Source organism: Falco punctatus (genome assembly GCF_963210335.1).
Source record: "Falco punctatus genome assembly, chromosome: 6".
NCBI lineage: Eukaryota > Metazoa > Chordata > Aves > Falconiformes > Falconidae > Falco > Falco punctatus.
In genome coordinates, this window is record NC_137585.1 from 61,785,405 (window position 1) to 61,811,945 (window position 26,541).

At 37.6% G+C, this 26,541-nt stretch overlaps 1 protein-coding gene across 10 annotated transcripts in view; it reads left to right on the forward strand.

Moving 5' to 3' along the window:
* Nucleotides 1-26,541, forward strand: part of LOC308065871 (otogelin-like protein) — a 104,441-nt gene that overhangs the window by 57,084 nt on the left and 20,816 nt on the right. For 9 of the 10 annotated variants that reach the window (XM_080392468.1, XM_080392474.1, XM_080392473.1 and 6 more), the window contains 17 exons: nucleotides 360-494; nucleotides 978-1,124; nucleotides 2,753-2,872; nucleotides 5,085-5,201; nucleotides 8,007-8,163; nucleotides 8,713-8,739; nucleotides 13,654-13,821; nucleotides 15,366-15,644; nucleotides 16,265-16,382; nucleotides 17,620-17,699; nucleotides 18,621-18,890; nucleotides 20,561-21,474; nucleotides 22,152-22,329; nucleotides 23,207-23,349; nucleotides 24,709-24,732; nucleotides 24,859-24,951; nucleotides 25,622-25,811. In XM_080392468.1, coding sequence (XP_080248594.1) covers nucleotides 360-494; nucleotides 978-1,124; nucleotides 2,753-2,872; nucleotides 5,085-5,201; nucleotides 8,007-8,163; nucleotides 8,713-8,739; nucleotides 13,654-13,821; nucleotides 15,366-15,644; nucleotides 16,265-16,382; nucleotides 17,620-17,699; nucleotides 18,621-18,890; nucleotides 20,561-21,474; nucleotides 22,152-22,329; nucleotides 23,207-23,349; nucleotides 24,709-24,732; nucleotides 24,859-24,951; nucleotides 25,622-25,811 — 3,160 coding nt within the window. The remainder of the gene's footprint in view (nucleotides 1-359; nucleotides 495-977; nucleotides 1,125-2,752; nucleotides 2,873-5,084; nucleotides 5,202-8,006; nucleotides 8,164-8,712; nucleotides 8,740-13,653; nucleotides 13,822-15,365; nucleotides 15,645-16,264; nucleotides 16,383-17,619; nucleotides 17,700-18,620; nucleotides 18,891-20,560; nucleotides 21,475-22,151; nucleotides 22,330-23,206; nucleotides 23,350-24,708; nucleotides 24,733-24,858; nucleotides 24,952-25,621; nucleotides 25,812-26,541) is intronic. The other variant, XM_080392472.1, reaches the window with a different exon arrangement.

Here is a 26,541-nt window from a genome sequence, read left to right on the forward strand (position 1 = left end):
TTTGACAACCATACTATGCAGTAAATATTGGATTCCATGTATGAGCACATTTTAAAAGCCTAAACGAGACTCTTATTTTAGCAGCAGGCTGATCCTCTGAGTCTGTGAAGTCCTCAGAAAGAGGACTCACAGCTGAATGTAATGGCTGTATGTGTTTAACTCCAATGTTTGAGTTGGTTGTGGGTTCAGCTTTGAAATTAAAACTGTATTTCTTTGTTTGGTATCTTTCTTAAATTTAATTTTAAAGATGTGCAAATACTAAGTTATCCATCTTTATGTGATGGTAAGTCTGGAATAAATCTGCAGGAGTGAAATGCAATTGAATCTATGAGTAAAATGATTTCTTCTTTATATTTCAGAGCACAGATAACTCAAATATATCTGTAATTTCTCAGAACAAAAAGTGCTTTGACAATGATATTGTTTGCTCAAAGAATATTTTCATCACAGTTGGAGACACTGAGATTTATTTTAGTGAACCTTCTGAGAAGCAGGTTAGTTATTTTTGTTCCTTTTCGGGTTGCCCTTTAAGATAAGCATTGTAAAGTTACAGCTGTAAAGTAGCATGGTTTTGGAAAATGTCTCTCCGAGTTAACATAGTACCTATGCCTATGTTAACATAGTGTTAGGCCTGGATAAAGCAGTAGGTCCCAGAAAAAATCTTTTTTTTCCCTCTTTTCCCCCCCTCCAAGTTCCATGTGTCCTACAAAGCAGGCTGCTCAAAAGCCTCAAGCAGTTGAAGCATATTGACATTTGTTTCTTTCCGCTTGGTTTTGAAAGGGAAACTGAAGTACAAAGTTGAAGCAAACCTGAATGATTGAAAAGACAAAATATGAAAATATTAAACAACATTTATAGTAATATTGTTGATCCAGCTGTATGCTAAAGTATTCTTCACTATAAATTTTGTTATTAATTGACTGCTTATCTTTGTAGAATAACTTTATTAAATCTTAATAAATATTAATTTCTGTCAGAAGACCTTAAGGGGACAGGAAAACAAATCTAACTATCAGCTCTGGAAGGCTGGATATTATACTGTGATACACTTTCCAGAACAGGACATTACAATTCTGTGGGATAGGAAGACAATGATGCATGTTAAAGTTGGACCTCGATGGAAGGTGAGCCAAAATGAAAACCCGTGATTTTGTGTAGCTGTGTTGCTAATGAGATCAGTTATCAAATAACTTTTCACCATGACTAACTTTCCCAGCGATATAGCTGTTTATCACAGTGTTCATCTGCCGGCATTTCCCAGGTAAGACGAGATGGAGAACGTGATTTAATGGCTGAATTTCTGAAGAGGAGTGGTTCTAACACGCATGTTTACTCTGTTGCTCCACACACTGCAGCCTTCCAGATATGCAGTGATTCAGCTCTGACTCAAAGTTACTTTGGGGGTGGGAACAGAGGGTTGCTTTTGAGTTACCCAGTTCACTGCATATTTTCATAATTGCTGAAGTCAGTGGAAACATGAAAGACGGAAGCTTTGTAGCACAGATTGGATTAGGCTGATGATGGAACTGCACCCTGAGGTGTAGTAGATGCTGCTGAGATGAACAGATGGAGTCACATCTTGGGTTTAAATTAAGAAAACAAGATACAGGAAAGGATCTAGACAAAAACTGGTATTTAAACCTAACAAGTATACCGTGACAGGGTTCAGCCATGATGCAGGGAAGAATATGAGACTCCTTCTTCTGCCAGTTGCTCTTCACTGTTCCACTCCTACATCATCATCTGGCTTGATGGGTCTGCAACTCAGTCTTTGGGTCCTGGCAGAGTAACCTTATCTGCACATTCAATAATTACATTCCTGCTTTGTCTTAACCATGAACACATGTATCGAGAGGGGGCCTTTTCCAGTAAAAGAAAGTACTCTATGCTAGAATACATATCAGATTTTTTGAAGTGTAAGTCAAAGTTACAATGACCATCTATCTCATCTGGTTTTAAAACAACATCATTATAGACTTTTGAGTCAATAGCCATAAAATGCTTACTTCACATAAAAGCTGATGTATCAGCCATCAATACACATATTGAAAAATAATTATATTTTCGAGTAAGTTACAGGGAGCTGAGTTCTGCAGGTTGCATGCAACAAATACCACAAGCTCTGTTTCCAATGACTGTTTCTTTCAGAGTCTCCTGTTCAGTAAGACAATGTCTGCAGCAGAACTTAAGGAAAAAAAAATAATTAGAGCCACAGCACCCTAGAAATCCAACTCTGTATTTTACTGTTGGCAGAAATATCGTTTTCTGTATGAATGTATATATACTTTTTCCATCAGCAGCACATGCCCCAACACAAAACAGTTGCAGTTGTCTCTTTTGTAAATGCTGTTGCAAATGTTCTTGCTGTTGTGAGCCAAAATTAAAGGCAGCAAGTTTTAGTGACAACAACTAGTCAGGCTTCACAATAATGAGGTAATTAACTTGAACTTTTGGCTTTTGGACTGGATGCACTCCTAAGACTTCAGAAAAAAATATGCCTAGATTCCAGTCCCTTTTCATAGGCAGACTGTAAGAACAGGTTCTGGAATACAGGAAGAAAAAAGGAAAACCAATTTCTATTAAACATTATTTGCAATATGGAACTGTAAGCATAGCAGAGTGTCAGATATTTTCAAAATTTAAGTCAGAGTTGCATTCACCTTTTTCAGTTTAAGAATGTTTTATTATATATGTTATTTTTACTAATTATTGACTGTTAATATATGTAAAAAAATAAATCCTTCTCTTTTAGGGTAAGCTGGCAGGTTTGTGTGGAAATTTTGACAAATACACTTCAAATGATCTGACTACATCAAACAACATGGAAGTAAGAAATGCACAGGTATTTGGAGACAGCTGGGTATTAGGACAGGTAAGTCCCATGTCAAGTAAAAATTTAGAAAAAAAGGGTATAAATTTTGATTTATAAATGAACATGTTATAAGCACATGGTGTACAGGGATTTTGTAAACCTGTGGTCAATGTATAAAAGGACATTTTAATTTCTATCTCTGTAGATGTGAAATGTGTTAATGTCTTACATGATAGCAAACATACTGAATTTAAATGAAACTAAAATATCTCTTTAGGGAAGAAAATATTTTTCCTTACATAAGATAATTATCAAAGCTATCTGGATTCCAATTTTCTACAAAATTCGATACATTGTTTCTGATATATTGGATTCACCCGATTTTAAAAACGATAGTGATTTCTCTGGTGTTCAAGGCATCAAGATGAAAGTAAATAAAAGCTGAATGCTGGGAAAAAAGGTCTGGCAAAAATTTTTTTCTGAACACTGGAGAAAAAAAGGTGATTTTTTTTAGTTACAGTTTGTAAACAGAGGACAAACTGACAAAGCAGTGATGGTGAAGGGGTGAGGCAGAAAAGGCTCAGAACAGCAACACGCAGAACCCAGCATGGAAACTTGGTTTCTGAGAAGGAAAGAGGCCGTAGAGAGTGGATGACCTCAACTGTGCTTTATAACATAGGAGAATAGGTATTTTATTAATATGTGCTGAGAAGATATAAGGTTTTATAGCCTTGTGAACCCCCTGAAACATCAGTATTTGTAAAGCAGTCCCCTAGTACATCTGTGAGAACCAATTTTTAATCTGTTCTCTCCTTGACTCACAGCAGGAAATTGAACCAAAATCTCTCACCTCATGAAAGAGTATGATACCTTCTCTGCTTTGGAGTAAAGATTTTGAAGTTTCTCTCCCTCAGACTCTCCCTTTGGATCTATTTTACTTTATAAAATGTTTAAATTGTGTGAGCACGCAAGGCAAATGTGTAGTATTGCTAGTTATACTGCTCATCTGGGAGGTGGTATGTAAAGACATGTGTAAACACTTTGTATGAAGACTATGAATTTTTCTTTTCCAATTTCTCAGTTCAGTGGCTGCTTTAAAAATACGTGTAGTGTTTGCATAGCACACGAATTTCTAGGATGCTGTGACCTTTGCTTATGCAGCCCAATTTTGCATTTGCCGTTTTCTGGCTATACATATATATTTTTTTTTTTTTTCCCCCTAAATTGTCACGTGATCTTCTGATCTCTGTGGCTGCCTGAGCATTCAGGATCTGAGTTCAATATCGGCCTCACAGGCAGCATGTGCTCACCCAAACTCAACACTTTGTCTGCCTCTGCAGTAAGCACTAGGGACTTTTTCAGAAAGGACCCTTGGCCTTCATAGAGATGTATCCTGGTCATCTTTTCTGCAAACTCTAAATATGATAGCTGGAGGCCTAGAACCCAACCCTGCTACTGGCAAACGTGCTTGCTTTGGCACTGTGAAGCATGGGATGCTTCCAGGGTTTCTCCCTCCTGGGACTGACAGTACATCCCCCAACGGCAGTCAGTGTCCGAGCATCCACGCAGGAGGGCAGTGTAGGTGGGCAACTGCACTGCAGCAGAGGCTGTGCCGGGACACCCCAATGCTGCCTACGGATCCATAATTACCCCCTCATGGGCTTCCCTGCTGCACCAAGAGGGTATGGTTTTGGGTGAACTTGTGTTTTCCGAGCTGAGTGTTGTTTTGTCATATTTTTCTGTTCATTTGTTTTTCTTCTTGAAGAGGGACTGTAAGAGAAGAGCTGTATCTCAGCCATTTTTGAGTTATCACAATGATCTTTGACTCTATTTTTTTTATGGGTTGATCTCTTCCTACTGCTGCTTCTTTATTTGAACTTACAGGGCTAAATCCATCCGTAGTGTGACTCCATTTAAAGTCAGCGCAAAATCACCAGGGATGGATTTGGACCATGTATTTGTTTGTGATGTTATAGTTGGTTGCTCTGGTAATGATTATAATGTGTCTCAAAGAAAACATTTTGTCTTTACGCACTGAGCAGACAGCAGGAACATTTTAGTACTTAGAACAAAACACAAAGATTCTTTTTTTGTGCAAATGTTTTCAATTATAACAACAAATCAGGGAAAGGGGAAGATGAAGAGAGCAATTAAACTTTCTTTTTGTTTTCTGGGTATGCAGATATTGAATTATATGATACTATAGTGTACCTGAATCCACGGTCAACACACCTTTGTATAAATGTCTGTGGTGGTTTTGCTTGTTTTTAAGTGCAAGAGCCCAAATGAAACATTAAGACCGTGTGAGGTACATCAGAGCAAGTTCCCTTATGCCAAAAAGGAATGCTCCATTTTATACAGTGATGTTTTTGCACCTTGTCGCAATGTGGTAAGTTTATTAAATATCCCAGATGTTGTTCTCCTGTGGGAAAATATTAAAATTCCAGTAATTAATTTCTTCTTGACATTCCCCTCAGTCTGAATGCTGTGGAGGGTACAGAGTAAAGCCCTGCAAGTACCTCTGTGTGGGTGGGCTATGTTTGTGCAGTTTCTTGTTCCTTTCAAGACTGGAGCCTAAACATAATAGTGATAACTGAGAGCTATGAGTTAGTAGACTGGATAATCAAGGTTCTGTTCTCTTTAGGTTTTATTTATATCTTTTATTTATGTAGGTAGCTAAATTTTTAAGGCTTTTGTATATATTGTAGAAATCTAAAATAAGCATTTCTGTAAAGCGGCTACAGCTTATGTTAAATGGTTTTATTTTGTTAACTGTCCTGCTCGATATAGAAAGAAATATGAGAAATAGAGATTTCAGCTTCAGAGCTATCACTATTTTTAATTGGCTGACAGCTCACCATCTGCTTATTGTCAAAATTCTGAGGTTTGATGTCCTTGTTTTCTCAATACCTGGCTCAGCCTGGGACTTCAGTACAAGAATTTCCTTAAGTTCAGTCTAGACAAGATGGGGACAATAGTTTGTGTGGGAATCTTTTATTCCGTTTCAGTCTACCCTTTATCAATGCAAGACATGCTCTATACATTTTCCCCTATTTCAGTTTTTAGCCCCCCAGATTTATCAAAGGTAGCATATCGAAGGCTTCTTTACACCTGTGCAAGCAAGAACTATTATGACATTTTGTCTCAGTCTCTTATTTTCTTTATGACTATTAATACTAAATGAGATCATTAGATGTTCCAGCTGAACCTCCTGACTTTCAGGACTGAAGTTTGATATCAACATGGTTAGGAATTTGCCTGAAAAGGAGGTTGCAGTAGTTTAACCCGAGAGATTTATTAATGTTGACTTTAGTTACTATGTAAAGAATTTTCTGAGCATGTGCCTGAGAACATAGTGATGAGTGTATTTTCAAAGTGGGACATAATAAATAAAAATGGAACTTTTTGAGAGTTTTTAAGGAGCTGTATTATTATAACTCATAAAGATGCTTTCTCTTAAACATTCATTTTCTATAGGTTATCCATGCTGTGATTAAAATCTGCAAACATTATGCCAAAAATTTAGCATAATTACATTAAAAAATGCATGTTAGTTGCAAAACATGTCGTTCAATTAGTAATCAAGTATTTTCACATGCACATATCTGTTTTGTATGGGACAGCCTGTAAAGCAAACGTTTCAGGTGCTTTTACAACCTATGCATTAGCATGTGAAAATATGACTCACAAATGTGACGTAAAATGACCTCCTGCCAAGGATACCTGCAGCTGACTGCTGGCTTAACGGGTGCTGAACTGGGTACCAAGAAAAAAAAGCCCAAGCAGAGACTGATGCTGGGGACATGGAACGAACAGAAGGTGTAGATGTGGATCTCAGGACATGCCTGGAGCAGTGCTCTAACACTCATTCCCACTGTGCAGATCCTGCTGTGCATGGAGGCAAGCTCCTGCCCATGGAACAGGCAGCCTCAGAGTTCAGCTGAGGCTGGAAACCCCTGTTTTCAGGGAGACAAAACCTTGCGTCCCTGGCTGGCAGTGACTGATGGATTGCAGTTGCCCAGCTAAGCGCTGAACTCAGCAGGGGCTGAGGAGCCTTAACGCTTGCAGAAAAAAAGGTCTTCATAACTCCTGAACTCAGCAGGAGGTTTGACCCAAGGCTCCCAGTTTGTCACAACAGCAGGATGTTGCTGACCCATGAAGAGATGCTGTCCTGCAGACATGAGACAGAGGTTGAGCTCTTTGGAGCCAATTTGTGGTTTGGTGGTTCCTGTGAAGCTATTACAGCCATTTTCTATAGAGCTAAATCTCATGCCCCACCCCAGTGGTATCCCTATTTTCAAAATAAGAAAAAGAATGAAAGCAAATGGCATCTTTCTCCACTGAAGGCAGAAAAACAGCATTTGTATCCCTGCCAGCTTCTAGCAACCACCAGCTGAGAAGCTGTCTACATGTTAGATAAGTGCTGCTTTGTTACTGTGATGGTATTTCTGCAATCTGATGTGTGCCATTTGAGTGCTCTACAACTGAGCTAGACCAGAGTCTAAACCAAAGAAAAGCATTGCTTTAAACATTCCATGTGTTGAATAAGAACACTGTTTTGGAAATATTGCTCAACATTACAAAAAATATGATCAAAATCCAAGAAATAGTGTATTGTGTAAAACCAGAAAATAATGTGATAGGATTTTAGAGTGAGGACGTGGTTTCTGATCTAATGAAGGTTTACAGGCAAGGTATATTAAAATCTTGGTAAATGCAGAAACATTTTTCTGCAAAATGTCACCAGCATGCTCAAGCTTTCTCACACCAAAACCCCTTCTACAAATTATTACTCTAATTACTTGGTAACCAGAGCTGTAGCTCCTTGCTGTTGTTCATACAAAACTGACAGGATGACTATAGATGGCAGCATTTGCCTTATAAAACCAGAACTGCCAGCTTCAATATACTCCTCAAAATTAATGAACAGCAAATGTGTGGACAGACATACTTAATAACAGTCACCGATTGAAATTTTCTCTTGGCCTGTAATGTAGGTACCAGCTGATAATTCGAAGTGTACTTTTTGTATAGGAATGTACCCAAACCTTAGAAAATACCTATTTTTGTGTTAAATACTTTCAGTCAACCCAGAGGTGGTACTCCTGCTAAAAATGGTGCAACAGGAACTTGTACAGCTCATGCAACTAAATCACCAGCCCTCTTTTTTCCTTCCTTCTTTTTTCTCCCCTAGATTGATGTAACTTCTTTTGTGAAAAATTGTCACACAGATACATGCAACTGCAATCTTGGTGGGGACTGCGAGTGCTTGTGTACCAGTATTGCAGCTTATGCCCACAAGTGCTGCCAGCAAGGAGCAGTGGTTCACTGGCGATCTCCTTCGCTCTGTGGTATGTACCTGGATTGGCCTCACACCAGAACTCATCTTTGAGGCACCTTCGCTCTTTTGCTGCCCAGTAACAGAAATATGCCAGAAGCAAGTGGATAAAAATGTTCTTCTTCACATTTCTCAAGCTGTTTGTGTGTTAGCTGTTAGTCTTACACAGCCAGATTTGCTGTCTTATTGAAGACAACTGGCTGTACTCAGGGTGCGCCAGCACAGAGACTGTTGGAAAGACACTGGTCTACCAGATCTGAGGTACGTCCAGTGGTCTGTGTAGGGCTGCAAAAAGATTCTGTCCATTCAACTTTTCATTGACGGTAAGAAGCATTCTTGGCTGTAGAATAATTCATGCTTCAGGTCTGCTGTCATGGCACATCTATTTAAATACAGCTGTATATCACTGAACAAAAGCCTAAGGAAATAAAGTCACTGAAATACATTATGGGAAATTAAGCTTCCTCTCATGAAAGTAAACTTTACACTTTTAGGATGCAGATATGCATAGATTCTGCTGTTACTTGGTAATAATAATGTGCTTGTTTTCTTTTTCTTTTAGCTTATGACTGTGAATATTACAATCAAGGTATGTAGTATTTGATATTGCTGTCTTTGATTCATCCTCATATTTATGTACCTTGCTGAATACACTTACTCTTCATGTTTTCTAGCATACCAGCTAGCTATATGCTAGAAACAAGTCTGTACTTCCCAGTTCCAAAATTGAATCCATTTTTATAAAGCATTTATTTGCAGATAATTCCCCACATTGACCACTCTAGAATACAGAAGGCATCTCTGAAGTACTGTTTTATCATCTTTCTTTCTGTATGATGCTATTTTGAGATCATTATTTTACACACACATGCACGCCCACCTCTATTTTGTTTCTCCTTTAAAAATGAATACTCAAGAGACATTATTATTATATCGGTTCACTCAAACTAACCCTGGAAGAAAATCATAAACATTTCTCTCTTTCACAGGTTAGAATGATTTTTACTTTTTTTTTTTTTTTTTGTACTCCTCATTTGGGTATGTGAGTTTAATGAGCTCAGCAAAGTTAGCAAAAGAAATCCCCATGGGCCTTTCTGCTTTATGTCCAGGGACAGAGGCAGCATGGAATCAAACATCATAGTTGTAAGCAAAACAACACATCTTGCATGTCAGATTAAATATGATACAATGCTCACTGCAAATAAAACCCTTCATAGCTTGTGCTGAGAAGAACTTCTGTCAGCTGCAGCAGTGTTGGAGGTTCTCTCTTTCCTGTTCTCCCCATTCCCTAGGGCAGGATCACATAGTCACAATCCCTCGAGCTCACTGGACCTTCAAATCCATTAGAAAGGAGAGATGACTCGTAGGAGCAGCCTGGAGTGTTGTATATTATTTTGTGACACATTCCTTGTTTAATATCATTATGTCGTTATACTGACTTCTTCTCTCCTGTTCTGGTATGGATAGCTAAAATACTGTTCTTCTGTGCAACATCTCATGTATTACTTGAGATTTGTCCTATATAAACACAAACAGACAATCCTACATTAGTAAGGAATTCAAATGCTGACACGTTAATGCGCCTGTTAGAAGGTTATACATGGTTATTACCATTTGAATTCTCACTTCACTGAACTAATTGCCTTTGGCACAGGGAAATTCAAGTCCTTTTCTGCAAAAATTATGGAGTGGATATGATGCATCTCTGCTGATACTGAGTTGAGATTAAACAGAGTAATAGTTAATATGCTATGATTTTTGGAAAAAAATAAAAAAGCCTCATAAATTTTATGAACATTTGTCACACTATGCAATTATTTTCCAGGTTTTCAGTCTGAAGTGGCTTACTTTGTTTTATTTTTCTTTCTTTCATTGAAATATAAAAGAGATTGCTCAGGTTCAATTTAAAACTCAACTAAATTAATTGATGGGCTTTTTCTTTGACTTGGTATATGTTAGAACATTGCTTCTAGTTTTAATGAGTGAAGTCAGTGGCCCAGCTGTGTTGAATGATCTTAGTAATCCCTAATGTCTCAATTAATAACCTCATCATATTCAGTGTGGGGGTGGATTAATGTACCATGCAGCATATCTTGGCAGTCAAGGAGATGCTCTAGAAAGATGTTACCTTGTGCTTGTACTGTAAATTTCAGAACTGGGACCTATTATATTTTGAAATTTATAGGTTTCATGCACAGGTCTCACAAGTATTGTACTGTAAGGAACATTTCCTTAGTATGAGAATGGTATTCATTTAACAGACTCAATTCCTGTGGCATCCTGTCTTATACTTGTCATACTGTATACATATACATACATATACATACATATACTGTGCATGTTCTCAGTGGGGAGCAAGATATTGAAAAGGAAGGGAAATGACTAAATGCAATGATATGAGTGTGACTTTTGATACATCTTTTTTAGTGACTTTCATCCTATAATGAGCATCACATAGCAGATGGTTTTTTTTCCCCTCCACAGAGTCTAGCCTAGTCCAGTAACAGCATGCAGATCTTGCTGGGTTTAGCTAAATTCCCCTCATTTCTTTGCAATAGGGAATTTTGTCTTATTTAAAAAGTATAAGGTATACTGGTTTTGGTTTGGATGGAGTTAATTTTCTTCATATAGTTAGTAAGGTTATATATTTTGGATTTGTGATGAAAATAGTGTTGATAACACACCCATGTTTTAGCTACTGCTCACAGTGTCAAGGCCTTTCCTGGTTCTCACACACCGCCCCACCAGCAAGTAAGTTGGCAGTGTACAAGGAGCTGGGAGGGAACACAGCTGGGACAGCTGACCCCAACTGCCCAAAGGGATGTTCCATACCATGTGACACTGCAGTGGTTCCGCCCCCCCCCCCCCCCCCCCCCCCCCCCGGCGGAATGCCAGGTGCCCACCAAAACCACTCTATCACTCCGCTGCTCAACTGGACAGGGGAGAGAAAATATAACAAAAGGCTTGTGGGTTGAGGCAAGAATAGGGAGATCACTTGGCCATTACCATCATGGGGAAAACCAGACTCGATTTGCAGGAAATTTGTTTAATTAATTACCATTCAAATCAGAAAAACACTTCCCCCCCCCCCCCCCCCTTCCCAGGCTTAAGTGAATTCCCAGTTTCCCTGCGTCCTCCCCCTGAGTGGCACAGGACAACAGGGAATGGGGTTTATGGTCAGTTCATCACATGTTGTTTCTGCTGCTCCTTCCTCCTCACACTCTTCCCCTGCTGCAGCGTGGGGTCCTTCCCACAGGAGACAGTTCTCCATGAACTTCTCCAATGTGAGTCCTTCCCACAGGCTGCAGTTCTTCACAAACTGTTCCAGTGTGGGTCCCTTCCATGGGGTACAGTAATTCAGGAACAGAATGCTAGCATGGGTCCCTCGCTGGGTCACAAGTCATGCCAGCAAACCTGCTTTAGTGCATGCTTCCCATGGGGTCACAGCCCCCTTCGGACACCCCCCTGTTCTGGTGTGGGGTCCTCCATAGGCTGCAGCAGGACAGCCTGCCTCACCAAGATCTTCACCACCAGTTGCAGGGGAATCCCTGCTCAGGTGCCTGGAGCACCTTCTGCCCCTCTTTCTTCACTGACCTTGGCCGTCTGCAGAGTCGTTGTTCTCACATAGTCTCACTCCTCTCTCCCGCTCGTGCAGATTTTGGGGTTTTTTTCTTAATCTGCTGTACCAGAGATGCTGCCACTGTTGCTGATTAGCTCAGCCTTGGCCAGTGGTGGGTCCATCTTGGAGCTGGCTGGCATTGGCTCCATTGGACATGGGAGAAGATTACGGCATATTCTCAAAGAAGCCACCTGTGTAGCCCCCCCCACTACCAAAACCTTGCCACACAAACACACTACAGATGTCATGCTCAGCAATAAAAAAAGGGGGGAAAGTTTGCTGGGGCTAGTGTTGGTCAGGGTCCAGCTGGGCATCGGTCAGCTGGTGGCAAGCAATTGGGGTTTTTTGCATCACTTTTCTTGGGTTTGTTTTCCTTTGTTTCTTTGTCTTTTTTAACTTACTAAGCTCTCTTTATCTCAACGTATGAGTTTACAAGTCTTTTCAGTTATTTCCCTCTGATTCTCTTGGGGAGCAGAGTGAGCGAGGGGACGTGTGGTGCTTAGCAGCCTGCCAGGGTTAAAGTCAAGCACAGTGGCGTGCATGTTTTCACCATCAAGTGGCAGCAGAACACCTTTCAGGACTAGGATGGCTCCTCTGATTCTTTTTTTGTGCTGCATGATGTCAAACTGTTGATTATTTATGGAAACTTTATCAATTACAGCTCACTTCTGCTTTTTCTCAAGTCATAGGCAAGATGTTGGGTAATATGTAGGGATAAGCGTTCAATGATTTAGAATAAAGAGCCTTTTTAAGATACATTGTCTCACCACTTCTTTGAAAGTCGTCATTTTGTGGCAAGCTTGTGGGCTTCATGTGTATATGAGCTCCAACATATTTTCTATATAAAACCAGTAGTTATTTCATGCAGTTTTCTTCAGAAATTGATGTTTAACTTCTAGCTGAGCTAAATCTCATTATTATGAGAATTCCTTCCCTCTGGGAAGAGTCATATTTGAAAGGAGCTGTCTTAGGTTGGGAAGGGGTTCAGTCTTTTCACTGTAAGGATTAAAAGCTTTCACAGAACTTACACATTTTGTTTCTTACTCACAAGGCGAGGTTTTAGGAGTGTGCTGCTCTTGGTTCTTTCAATGCGATATAGTGGCAAAGATGGATGCTGTTGTATCTGGATGAATCCCTGCGAGCCTTTCCAGCCCAGCAGAAATAGCTCCAAGGGTTTGCTGAGGGGCATGGTTAGGCCAGCACTATTTTGGCAGTGGAACCAGCTGAAGCTGTTGTCACTGTTACATCGGCATGAGCTTTTGAATGATGATGTGGTAAATCAGACTGGAAAAATCAGCTGGTAATTTTTCAGCTGGACCACTTCACTGCTGAAGGACTTAGGATGGCATAGTACATGGGCAGTAGGGGGGTAGAAGTGAGTGGTTTGTGGGAGAGGAGGAACTAGACAGCTTCTTAAGCAATATTGCTGCCAAAAGTTGAATTACAGCTGAATTTGAAAACTGTTTTGTGGAGGGGAATTTCCTTGTAGATCTTAGAGTAGCTTCAGTGTCTATTTGGGGAATAATATTAAAGTTGCTCTGTTGTTCTTTCAAAGTGTAGAAATAAGGACTTGTAAAAGACTGCAGACCATACCAAAGCAGCCCAGATTGCTTTCTTATGCAGGTCATTTTGTGAGGACAGCTACCCACATTTTTTTGTGTTCGCTTTGTATCTGTCGTATTCCGGGCAGCAAGCAAATAAGGGAGTACACTGAACAGATAGATACAGACCAGATCCAGCATAATACCTTGAGGCACTGAGCTTAGTATTTGATTCTAGGGATGGTGAAATATTTAAGGCAATATATTATGTCAACAAAGACTTAAGTTTTGTATGTTATACAAGAAAGATTTTTCTTTTTCTGTTTGATTTTTCTTCCCTTAGGTCTTGGTGAAGGACCCTATATTTTGGCAAGTTATGGAGAGAACGACACAATTATAGGAGCCAATGTGTCCAGTAGAAGGATATTTCCTCTGCCTAGAACTGGAGCATATGAAAATGTATTTTTCAGTTTCATGATTACTCCAGGTCTTTTCAAAGATAAAGATTTATGTAAGTGTTTTCAACAATTTTTCTAATGGCAATTCATATTTTTCAAACTATAGGAATTATTTTTCCTGCATCTTCTAAATTAATCGATATATTTTTAGTTATTAGAATAAGTGAGGATTAAGTAGCCAATTTAAAAATTGAGGAGGAATACTGATTTTTTATTTTTATTTTTTTAATATTGGAAAACCCCACTGTCAGCTTCAAAGCTGACTTTTCGAAGATTGTTTTTGGAATATTGCAAAATACAAGTGAATAGAATTCCTTTGTGAAAAAAAAAATAATTAGTTTTTATATAATTGGAAACTGAAAAATTTGTATCTAGCAAATATCAACATGGAAGGTATATGCAGGATTTTTTTGTCTCCAGTAAAATCACTTCTACTTTATCTTTTCCTCTTTTTCATGACTTTCAGTGGGCTATAATATGTGCAACTTAGAACAACCAATCTGTCTCCTGCATTGTTAGTGAGCAGCATCTCTACACAATGTAGAAGGGAGTTTCTTAGGTGAACAGCTATTCCTAAGCTCTATTTTTCACTCACCAGAGACTGATCCAAACTATACAAACAAAAAGAAATATGTATTTTTCCTTCTTCATATATACTCCTGTCTTCATATGCATTGGGTTTGTGCCAATTGACTCAATACAGATTTTTTCAATGCTTTCTCATGGATTTTAATTAGTTGAAAAAAACTCATACCCTCAAAAATCAACATAGAGAAAGGCTGTCTTCACTGTAAGATTTGAAACTATAGTCACAGTTGACAGTTTTGCAATGGAGAAGTTAGGGTTTTAGATATGATTTTGAAATAAGAAAGTACATAGAACAGAAGAATTAATTCAGTCTCGTCAGTTCTCCAACTGACATAAAGTGGAAGTAAAACATTCATTATATCAGTGCAGTACACATGTAGTTTTCACATCTGTAAGGAATAAGATAGTATTAACCTAGATTAAAGATACTTCAAGATTTTGTTCAATTTGAAAAACAAATATGAAGTCAGTCTTTGTCTGAGTTCTTAAGTTTTCAGAGAATTTTCTCTACCTTTGATTTTTGACATGGGTAGAGCAAATAGAGGGTTGAGTCTTTTATTTGGCCGCAGATTTTCTTACTGTATGGCTCGATATGACTGTAGGTAAAAAAAGCTTGACCTCAAGGTGAAGTAATGCATGTTCTTACAGTATATGCATGATGTTATTTGCTATTGGAATTTTGGTACAGTGAACTATCAGGCAATTGTCCAACTTTGATAAAAACCTTCCAGTTTGAGACTGCTTATGAATCATTTTGAAGGCTGGTAGCAGTAAGCTGAATGTAGTTTTGATCTAACTGATTAGTTGTCTGGTGGCCCTGGAATATGTGATCTCCTTTAGACCCTGCATTTCTAACTTTTTTTTGTGTTACATACAGCTGATTTTTTTTTCGGTGAAAAGCATTTCTATAAAAGGAGCCACTTAACAGCCAATATAGAGATTTTAATCTCACTTTTAAGTTGTTTTCTCTGAAAATCTTACCTTTTTTTTTCTTTTTCTTCTGTGAAAGCTCTCTCTCTTGTTTCCCTTGAATCTGCTGAAAGACCAAACTACTTTCTGTACGTACACGACAATGAAACCGTTGGGTTGGAACAGTGGCAGGCAAGTGCCTCCTTTCGGAGACAGGCCACCTTCTTCCACCACCAAGGTCTCTGGAGTCCAGGGCTCAGTGCCTTCGAACTGCACAGTAAAAAAGGCTTTTTCATCATTCTTACCTCATCTGGTGTTAAAGTGGCAAAGTATGATGATTCAGAAGAATTCAAACGTTTGAGTAGCTTTAGTATTGAAGGTAAATTTTGCATAATGCCCAGGGATAAGTATGTTTTTTTCTGCTTGCCTTCAGAGGACTTGTCTTTCATCAGCAATAGTAACAACTTTTTATCCTATTTAAAATTATTATTCTGTCTTTGTCTTCCATTCTGCCTCCAAATGCTATTATTTTCTAAGTTTTGTAGCTATGATGATCACTTTATCTTTGAAATATATTTTCATTGTTTTATTCTTTCAAAATGAATGTGGCATGTCACAAAAAGATGCATGTTAATATTTTGTTAGTGAGCTATAGATAGCTGTAATTTTAAATGAATGGGGTAACTGTATTGGTTCTGCAACGAGCAGTACCTTCACCACGTTTAACTGATTTTTAAGGTTTTTAAACAGAATATATTGTAAAAGTGAGTAGCTGTTTGTATCCTTGGAGCTTCGATGTCTTTTAACTTAATTGAATGTCAAATACTTCAAACTGAAAATGAGCAAAACCTCACCTATTTAAAGTTCTTAAGAATTACTGTACTTAGTTTTTATTTTTTCATTTTTTGGAAAAACCCAATGTACATTATAGAAAAGGCTACAAATTTATAGCTTTTTGACTACACAATCAATAAATAATATCTTTTCCTTCTTCCTCAGAACTCAGTGCGTCTGTGCCTTATAGAAGAATGTGTGAATGGCGATACGAATCCTGTGCTAACCCTTGTGTTAAAACATGCAGTGATCCTGAAGGAATAGCATGTAAATTCCTTCCTCCGTAAGTAAAATTAAGCTCATATTGCTACTGTAATTTTTTTGTAATACATGTATACCATATGTATTCTGAAAATTACTGCAGCTGTCATATCTATTCCTTTCCACTCATTCAAATGTCAGTATCACTCTTGTGAGCAACTCTCAGAAGTCACGTGAAAATATCCGTAACAAGCCTCCCATTTCCCACAGTATACATTCCTGGTTACATGTGATCTTCCAACAGAAGAATAAGCGGGTTTGCATTTAGCTCAGGGGTTAGCTTCTGGTAGTTGTTAAGTAGAAAGCTATTAAATTAAATCAAGGCTATTCCCTTCTATGGATTGATATTCACATCCTACATCAGCATCCCATGATGCTGTAAATGACTGTATCTTTCTGGTGTTTACAAGACAGAGAGCAAAACCTGTAGGAATAGTACGGGCGGACTATGCCCTCTCCTGTCAGGGGAAGGAACTTTATACTAAGAGATGCTCATTGGTGTGACCGTGAGGGATTTCACACGGCTGATGTTATCTTGTTACTTAGTAACAAGATTTCCTGCCTCCTCAGATCTTTGGCAGCTATGGAACCACAGCAAACTAAAAGAAAAAATGCCTAAAACCTCAAGGTGCGAAATCGGGTGGAAAATTGTATTTTAAATTTCAGGCTACCTCCCTAGGCATACGTAGTTTATGATTAGGAAAGTTAGTAATATTGCTGGTTTTCTCTGTTGGTATTCTTAGTTTTTTCCGTATAGGCATACTGGTTGTTCATATCATGATTTTCTTATTAAAAATCTCCCAAAAATGGAAAGTAAGGGAATTGATGGACTTGTCTACACTCTCCTGTGCTGAAAGTGCACAAGAATGAGACTTTCTATGGAATCTGTCTAAGTATTTTAACATCTCAAACGTACATATTTGGGTAAAATGGCAGTCTCGTAGAAAAGTTCTTCATCCTATGGAAAACCTTTCTGCTTAGGAATCTGAATTTCCACCTGGTTGTGGAAGAAGAATGGTCCAAAGTTATCACATTTGTCAGCCTATGCAAAAAAATGATTAACAATATAGAAACAGAATTGTGCTGTTCAATGTCTTTTTGACCTTAAAAAATGCCTCAAAATGCTGTCTTCACCATTACCTTGGAAACTTCTCAGAACTCTGATGGGGAAGACATTCAAATGTTTCATTTTGCCAGAGTAAAATAATAGAAGATTATTTCTACCATGGTTTTAGAATTAACTATACAATATTTTAAAGGGTTGAAGGATGCTTGCCATACTGTCCCAAAAACATGATCCTTGATGAGGTCACACTTAAATGTGTCTATCCAGAAGACTGTAAGTATGTTTTATTATATTAGTCTAACCCTATAAATCACTCCAGAGATCACAGGAAATATTTTAATCAAATGTACATAGATTTTTTTTATTAAATGCTTTACCAGAACATCCTTCTCTTGAAGAATGTATCTGTAGGACATAGACTCCATTTCCAGTCATCCAAAATAGATCTCCTATATCCAAACAAGCCGTTTCTAAATCTGAATTCTTTAATTTGTTTAATAGTGTGTTAAATGTAACCTTTTGTGATAGTGTTATACTCACCACAAGTATGTTTAACTATATACTGCTAGCATATCATATGTATATGAGAGAAAGATCCCAAATGGAAGAAATACTTCTGCGGTGAAAAGTTCAGACTTTTCAGTTGACAAGCTACCACTAACAAATTCAGTACATCTATTTGGTAGTTTTTGATGTGTGAAGTTAGCATATAATTTGCTTATTTTGGGTATATAATATTCTTTTAAAATAGCAATTACATTTTAATTCTGTCTCTTATTTTACTTTACAAGTTTTGAATTAAATACATTATGCTTGATATTTGCTAGTACAAAGTTATCTCATATACTATACTACCTTCCAAAATCATATTTATTCCAAATATTTTACTATTTTGGATTTACTAAATTTCCCATGGAATACCCATGTTGCTTCAAAACTGTTCTGCAAAATCAAGGGCTTCGCTAATAATAAAAAATTAGCGACTTCATTTGCAAAGAAAATTAGAAAAATTATTGAGTTAGCTGAGTTCCTCAAAGTAATCAGGGAACCTAGAACCATTGGCAAGTTATCTTCTCAGCAAAATGATGCTCTGATTTGCTAATATTTCAGTGGCTTTTGAGCAGAGATAGATGTTGCTATTTTGCTTTACCAATAATCCATATAAGATAGTGAAACATGCATTTTTCCTTTCAGGCATACCTGTAACACCTACAGAATCAGCAATTGGAACAAAACCTTCATTGCTAATCTCTCACACGGGTGCTACCATGGAGAGATTTCCTCAGACACCTCCTTTATTTGTTACTTCAGGGACTGAGTCAACTCATACTGGTGTGACAGACAAAATAACCATGAAGGCAAACACAACTTTAAGGGGAATGAATATATCAGCAGAGGCCATTACAGACTTTCATTCATTGGAAGCATCTAATGCTGCCACCTATTCAACATTTTCATTACCAAGTACAGTGGAGCCTTCTGATGTACTTCACAGCACAGCCAGCCCTACTGTCCTTTCCAAACTCATCTCTTCAACAGATTTTCCAACTGCTCTTCAAGCACCAGCAGTCACATCACATACTGTCAGTTCTACTGCATCTGTAACTTTACCCATTACAATAGCAACTAAACCAACCGTGCTCAGTGCAAGTCCTATTCCAACACATTCTGCATTATTAACACCCATGTCCCTAGTGGCAGATCCATTTCCGCTCGAAATGTTAACCACTCAGTTAGGAACTGTTCCCCCTAACTCAGCATTAACGACTTTAACCTTCAAGCCACCTTTTGTTACTTCTGAGCTGCCCATAGGGATTGGGAAGAGTAGGAGTCCTTCAGTAAGTCATTCTAAGGGAGCAGCAGTATCCTCTGAAGTGTCTTTGCCTGCTTTGCTGGCTGGCAGAACAACTGTCACAAGACCTGTATTTCTCCTAGGTTCACAGCTGACACTAAGCACACCTACTTCTCCTATATCTAGTTTGTCTGTTAGAACTAGGTCTGGCACTGGTCAAGCTGCAGTTCGCCCGACACCCTTTCCTGCACTGACTTCAACTGCTCCTCATATTCCTATGACACCTAGATTTGCAAGCCTGGAGACAAGTTTTCCTCAATTAATCACAGTTTCATATTTTGAAACAGCTAAACTCTTGTCTAAAACTTCTCTGATATCATTAAATGCAAGTTCTTTAACTAGTTTTTTTCCAAAGCCATTTCTACCTTCAGTGGAAATTCCAGTGACTGTTCCCAAGCAGACATCTCCATTAGTAAAAGGCAGTGTTTCTGCTGCTCTGCCCATAAGGAGTGTATCTTCACCTTAGGTTGCTTCCCAAATCCCTATAAACACTTCTTTGAGTTCTTCTGTAACATGCACAGTATCTATACCAGTGCATTCTCTGACTAACTCTCTGAAGCCCAAAGCTATGGCAGATGTCACTGTTGCTTCCAAAAAAGTACTCTTCTAGTCAGTCCAACACTCTCTGATATGTCTGTAGCAAGGAAAGCTTCAACAGAAAATAAATACATGATGCATACTGATTCCTTTTTGGTCTCATCCATTTCTAAAAAGCCAATAAAATCCATTATGACTACAGTCTTCCCCCTTAAGACATTTTAATTACCTTTAAATGCCACATTAATAACCACTTCAGAAATTACAGAGTACCCAAGCAGTTCACACACGGAATTGAAAACTGACTCTGTGGCACAAAGTTCAGGCACTTTCATTCCCAAAGACCCTTCTCTTACAAAGTTGTCATCTTTATCTACAATCTCATTATCAACATCAGTACCATCTTATGTGACATCTCATATTACAAGTTCTTAATTGATTCCCATTGTCAGTAGGAAACCATCATTAACACAAAATATAACTGCTACCCAAATATCAGTTTCATCTCTAGATACAGAAGAAACTTTAAAAAGTCCAGTTACAGACTTTCCAACTTCTTCTATAGATTTTTCTACATTCACTTTAAACCCTTCTACGAGCCTTTCAGCAGCACTAAAGATACCTATTGTAATGCCCTCTTTACTAATGCCTACAGCTCCTGAAACCATTTTAGAAAGCCAGTCCAGTAGGGTCCCTATGTCTTCACCTCCTCCTAAGACCACTCATATCTCTACTGTTTCTCTAGGAAAACAGAGTTCTTCGGTAAGTTCTTCAGAAGAAGATGGAACAATATCAGCCATATCAGCTGGAATCATCACTGAATCCACTACACCATTGATCATGAACACTACAGGGAACACTACATCCTTAAAAGCACCTTCTGTTTTTGCAAAAATACTGCCTAGCTCTTCAGCCAGTTTGCTAGTTGCTTCTGGCACTACTGTAGTCTCTAGGATTACTACAAAAACCACTGATTCTTTTGTTGCTGATTTGGAGTTTTATATGGCTTCAGCTTCAGTTCCTACCACCACAGAAACACCTGTGCCTGTGTCACACAAATTTTTATTTACATCTGCAGTGACTCAAGCCTCACAGAGTGCTAAAGAAACTCCCAAAATTATGATCATGAAAACAACTGGTACTACAAGTCCATTATCACAGATGAAGAGTACCTCATTTACAGCTTCAGAAGTTAAATATGCAACCTCATTTGAAAGAACTGTGGATGGTTTTGAAAGTGGCCAGACTTCACATGAGGAGAGAAATGATACCAAGACAAAGTCACCCACAACTGAGAAGTCTTCCTTGCCTTATTTGACAGTAACTGCAGTTCAGAGTGTGGCTTTTTCAAGAAATACCACCTCAGTAAAAAATCTCTCTCTTTCTGGAGTCCCAGATGTAACAGCATCAGATTGGTCCAAAATCCCAACACAGAAAAATATTAAACCTTATTTCAGTTTATCAGAGCCCACAGAACTGCAGACCAGAACTATAATAGATTTATCTCATTCTAGTGGTGGAATGGTGCTGACTTCCTCTTCAGAGCCTGTGGAGACACAAACTTCTCTGGCAAGCGCAGAAAGAATGACAGCTGTAGCTGACAAGGCTTCCTTTGATACAATGATACATGCACTGATGTCTACATCTTCTGAATGTGTGGTATGATCAGTTTTACTTGCCCCTATGTGTTAAAATATATATTGGTTTCCATACATTTTGTTATGCTATGCGTGTAATACCAGAGATTTTAAATATCTCCTATTTTTGTGTTTCTTTGTATATTTTAAAATACTCAGTTATTCTTAGAGGATTGTTGTATCACTGCTCTTATACTGCCCTGGTACATTTTGCAACTTGGATGTATTGCTCTGCAAAAACCCCACCTTTCAAAGCTATGTGCTGATTCTAGATAGCGAAATATATTTGAGGTGCAGAAAAAGCCGTAATCCATGGAATTTTTGGATTTCTGCATAATCTCACCCCATCTTTCTTTTTTTTCTATTTGTTTCTTTGTCATTGTGTTTAAAATTATGGATGATTCTGTATTTTTTTAAATGCTTCAGATTATTACTGAATATAACATGTAGCCTTAATGCTTAATGCTGTACATAGGGCACTCCCCCAAAGCTAGATGGAACAGGAAGGCTGTGGGTGAATGGACATCACTGTCACCTGTTACTACCACATGAAAGCAACTAATTCCAAAATAACTGATGAGAGGTCACACAGATTTGGTGATTCTGTCTCAGAGCAGGGTGATGAACGCGTAATCACTTGGACTTCATAAGGGCAATAAATGTAAAGTTGATTCTGGTTGTTTTTTCCGTATATGACAGCCCAGATACCTTGAACCTGTCGACAAATGTAGCCAATATGTGTGTGTTAATATGGGTTGGATGCTATACAACCTTTCAAGGAACTGCCCTAAGGATGTGCAGAAGCCAGACTGTGGATTTCGAGGAATGCCAGTTCAAGTTAATACTGATAGTTGTTGCCCAGAATGGGAATGTCCCTGTAAGTCACTCTTTTATTTTTAAATACAACATAGAGCCTTGATCTGTAAATTTCGAGTAACAAATTAAGGGTTTATTACAGTGGGACTATGAGGTTGAATACTGGAAAGAATTTAAAAGAGCTGTTTATCAACAAAACAGAATGAAATATACTGAATACTCTGGTACCTTTGAATTAACATTCAAGAGAGTAAAAATATTTTATTTTTAATAAAAACATTGAAATGAAATCTGTAACATGAACATCCATTTTCCATCTGAGACTTTTCAGAATTTCTATTGTAGAAATGTTGATATTTCAACATTTTGTGAAGGAAAATCAAATACTGGCATTTTCTGAAAGACAGAAGCCCCAAATTTCAGTTAGCTCTAACTACAATTTTTACTCATGCTTGGAAACTGCAGGAATTGGCAGGTGACTGTCTGCAAAGGGAACAAAAGGGCCAAAGAGCAGTCAGCTTAAAAACTTTGTATCATTATTGACACCAATATCACACTTTTAAATATTTGTCTCAAGATAAGATGGATCGGTCTCTCATTATCAGTATCTCAAAAATATGCCTATTTCAATACATATATTTTTTCTCACAATGTACAGATTCATTGACCTTGCCTGTAGAACACTGACTAAGTGAAAATTTTCACCAATTTAAGCTTTCCCCCCTACGCTGGGCACATAGCAGTACGTTAAGGTATTTCCACTGAGTAACATAAGACACTCACTTCTGCTTACAGCTCAGTAAGCTGTCTGCAGATCAAGGTCATCAATGTATAAATGAATGTATGTATGAAAGCAAATATTACTAAAACTGCAAGGTTTTATTAATGCCCAGTATTCAGTTCTGTGGTAACCTCATTAAATGACAGTTCTTTTTTAGGTCAATGTTCTGTACTGTCTGAACTGAGTGTTATTACATTTGATGGAAACAACATAGCTCTCTGTAATATGGCTTCCTACATTTTAGTCAAGTTACCAGCAGAAATTATTGTTGCTCATATTGAAAAATGTCCTGCTAATCAGGTAAGATTCTTGCATTTCCACAATAATTTTAAGTTTCTTAAATTTTTGTGTTATAGGTATGAAATTCTGCAAAAATGTATCACTTAGAACTTTCCAATAAAAGTCATACTCATTGAAAAACGTCAAGTTACTTAATTTTCAAGGACCATGCTTAATCATGCTGTCTAGATAAAAAAATAAATATCTCAGGTTAAATAGTAAATGTCATATTATTTTATAAGGAAATTCAAATGTAGGTTCCTTTTAAATTGTCAAGGGTGACACAACTTCTGAATCTACATGTCTCCTTTCAGGCTCTCCACCCACAAATCTTCTCGAGGCCTTGAATTTATACTTTAAAATATGGCGAAAATACTAAAATATTTTGAATACTCACAAAAATATTTTGTAGTCATTTTAGGAAGGTACTAATGAGTTTGGGATTAGTGTGACAAGTTGTTCTTTGTAGTTGTCTAACTCTCTGTATTGCCTACAGTGGGGATCCAGCCACTTTATTTTTAGACTACCAGTTTAGCTCAGATCAGTCTCATCCTTAGAATCTGTACATACATTTCCTTTGCATCGTCCACAGTCCTAATTTATGCAGCCCTTGAACAATTGGCTTTTATTTCCATCTTTGGTTTGTGGGTAAAGTTCCTGATGAGGATCTTCATCAGGCTTCTTTCCTTCCCATCCCTATTTGATCTTTTATCTACTCTCACTGGGCAACTGTACAATTGCTTTTTAAGTCCCGAGTCTTATACGTTTTAGAGTTTTTCTTTTAAATTGCTCTCTTCACTGTTTCTTGGTTGTGGTCTAAAGGTGTGAATGCAGCTCACATTTAGAAGTCTGTAGCTGTAGTTCTTTTAAAAAGTTTTTGAAAGGGCTTTGCAGCATATGCTGAGTATCCCAATGCTGGTAATGAGTTGCTCTCAATGGTAAAGTTTAGTTAAAAGCCAGCTGAGGTATGGTATATATGAGCTGCAACCTTGTGCAGAAAGATGCCTTGGTAAAATAGCAGTGACATCAGAGTTAGGGCAGGGGATTTTATTGGCATGGCCATTGTATTTCTAGGTATTTTTAATTCAACTTGTTCAGGACATTGTGTTATCTTTTCTGTGTTATTTTCCACATAAACCCCTTTGATTTAAATCTTTAACAAGTAAATCAAGTTTCCAGAAAAAGTTAATAGAAAGTTGCACTACATTAGCAGGGAAATGTGTATTTTTTATTATTTATAAGGAATATGTTATATTAGTTTAATTATGAAGCTGATTGTAGAAGAACTTCAAACACAAAGAAAACAGTCAACTTATTTTTGCTAAATAAGAATGCTGTTGATTATCATTGCACTTCTAATCTATTTTTCATGTTTTCCAGAGTGCAAATTCAATAAGAAATCTAGTGAGTACTTTTTTCTTTTACTAATTGTAAAATACATTAATATTGCACATATTGAAAAAAATCCTTATAGCACTGGTACAGAATTAGAAAAACAATAGTAACTAAACTTGTCACTTTTCTTTCAAGGTTCCCCCTGCAAGCACTTCAGGACTCTGTTTTAAGAAATTAAATGTAACAACACGCACATATAAATTACTTATCAATCGTTTAGCAAGAAAAGTAAGTATATATCACAGTATATAGCATGTGTCCACTTTAAAAGACAGTGGAGAGCTATTCTGTTGTAGAATGCAATTGACTAGATTTATAACGGATGTACTACAGGATTAGGATTACTTTTGCAGTTCAGGTTCCCAGTAATTCATGGTATGCTAGAAGCAAAAAAATATACATTTCTGATACCATGCTTCACTTCTATGTCATTTATCCAAGATGATTCTTCCAAGTTCTATCGAGATTTTAAAGAAGCTGCAAAAGCATTTATAGTTGAGACCATATTTCCAAAAAACCTAGAACCAAACAGAAATGTTCCAAGACTTGATAGATCCTTAGGCTGCCTTTCCTGCTAGTCAATAATATGTTAGAACAGATAAATTTGAATAATTGGGAGGGTGGGGTTTTTTTGTTTTGTTTTATCATATGATATGTGATAAATAAGATTTATTGCTTCATTAATTAGAAGGCATTTCTGTATCATTGTTTATCTCATGCCTACTTATTTTACAGTTATAGGAAATGTCACTGATGGGAAGCTCTGTGCTTTAAGCACTGTGAATGTTATTATATGTGGCAGAGGTTGTAAAAAATATATTTTGCCATAAAATGTAAAGACGTAGAAGATACGTCTTTGGAATCTGTTTCTCCCTAAAATGTATGTGGTTTATTTTAGGTAGTAGTGGATTCTGTAGTTCAATCGTTACCATTTTCAAAAGAAGGACTCAGTATTCAGGATACTGGTGCAATGTATGTCATTAATACCCCAGCTGGCATTAGCATCAAGTGGGCTCACATTACAGGCATCATAGATATACAGTATGGATTACATTCTAACACATCAATGAAGACAGAAGGACTTTGTGGTGAGGCTGTGGTGGCAATTTTTTTCTTATTTAATAATATTTATACCTCCCTTTTTTGTCTGTGAACTGCTGTCCTTATAGCTCTCCTTGTAACCCCCATTAGCAACACTGCCAATCCTATTTGGGGTGGGCTTATGAAATTCTATTAATTAATACAATGAATCAATAATTCTGTTTCAAGGCACTGCTTGCTAATAAAGCAGCTTGCATAGCAAGTAATGATCATTGTATCCGATTAACTTTTAAAAAATTTACTGTTCTCTGCTTGTGTTTAAGAATATTGTTGAAGTCAAGTAAAGGGAAAAATTTTCAGTGGAAAACCGGTCGCTAAAGAAGTTCAGATAGTGACAGTATATTTCAGTGATTGTGGGAGAAAATGGCAGTGACAGCTTATTGCTATGCAAATCCTGATAAAAGGTGTATCTTGGGAGGGAAGGGTCCAAATCCCCTGAGGATAGTAAATCCAAATTCAGACTTCTTAAGGTTGGATCTAGTGTCCAAAATTGTGCTGCAGTGTCTCAGACTTAAACTATAATGACAGTAAATTTAGCATGTTTTAGGCTTCTCTAATAGCCTTTTTGTTACTCTACCAGTATGAATTACATGGAAGTGTGTAAGCAGGTATTTTAGAGTTACTTTATTCTATCATAAATATTCATTTTCTGGTGCATCATAATTTTACAGGATCTACCCCACATTGAACAGGAAAATGAACTTTTTATAATCTTTT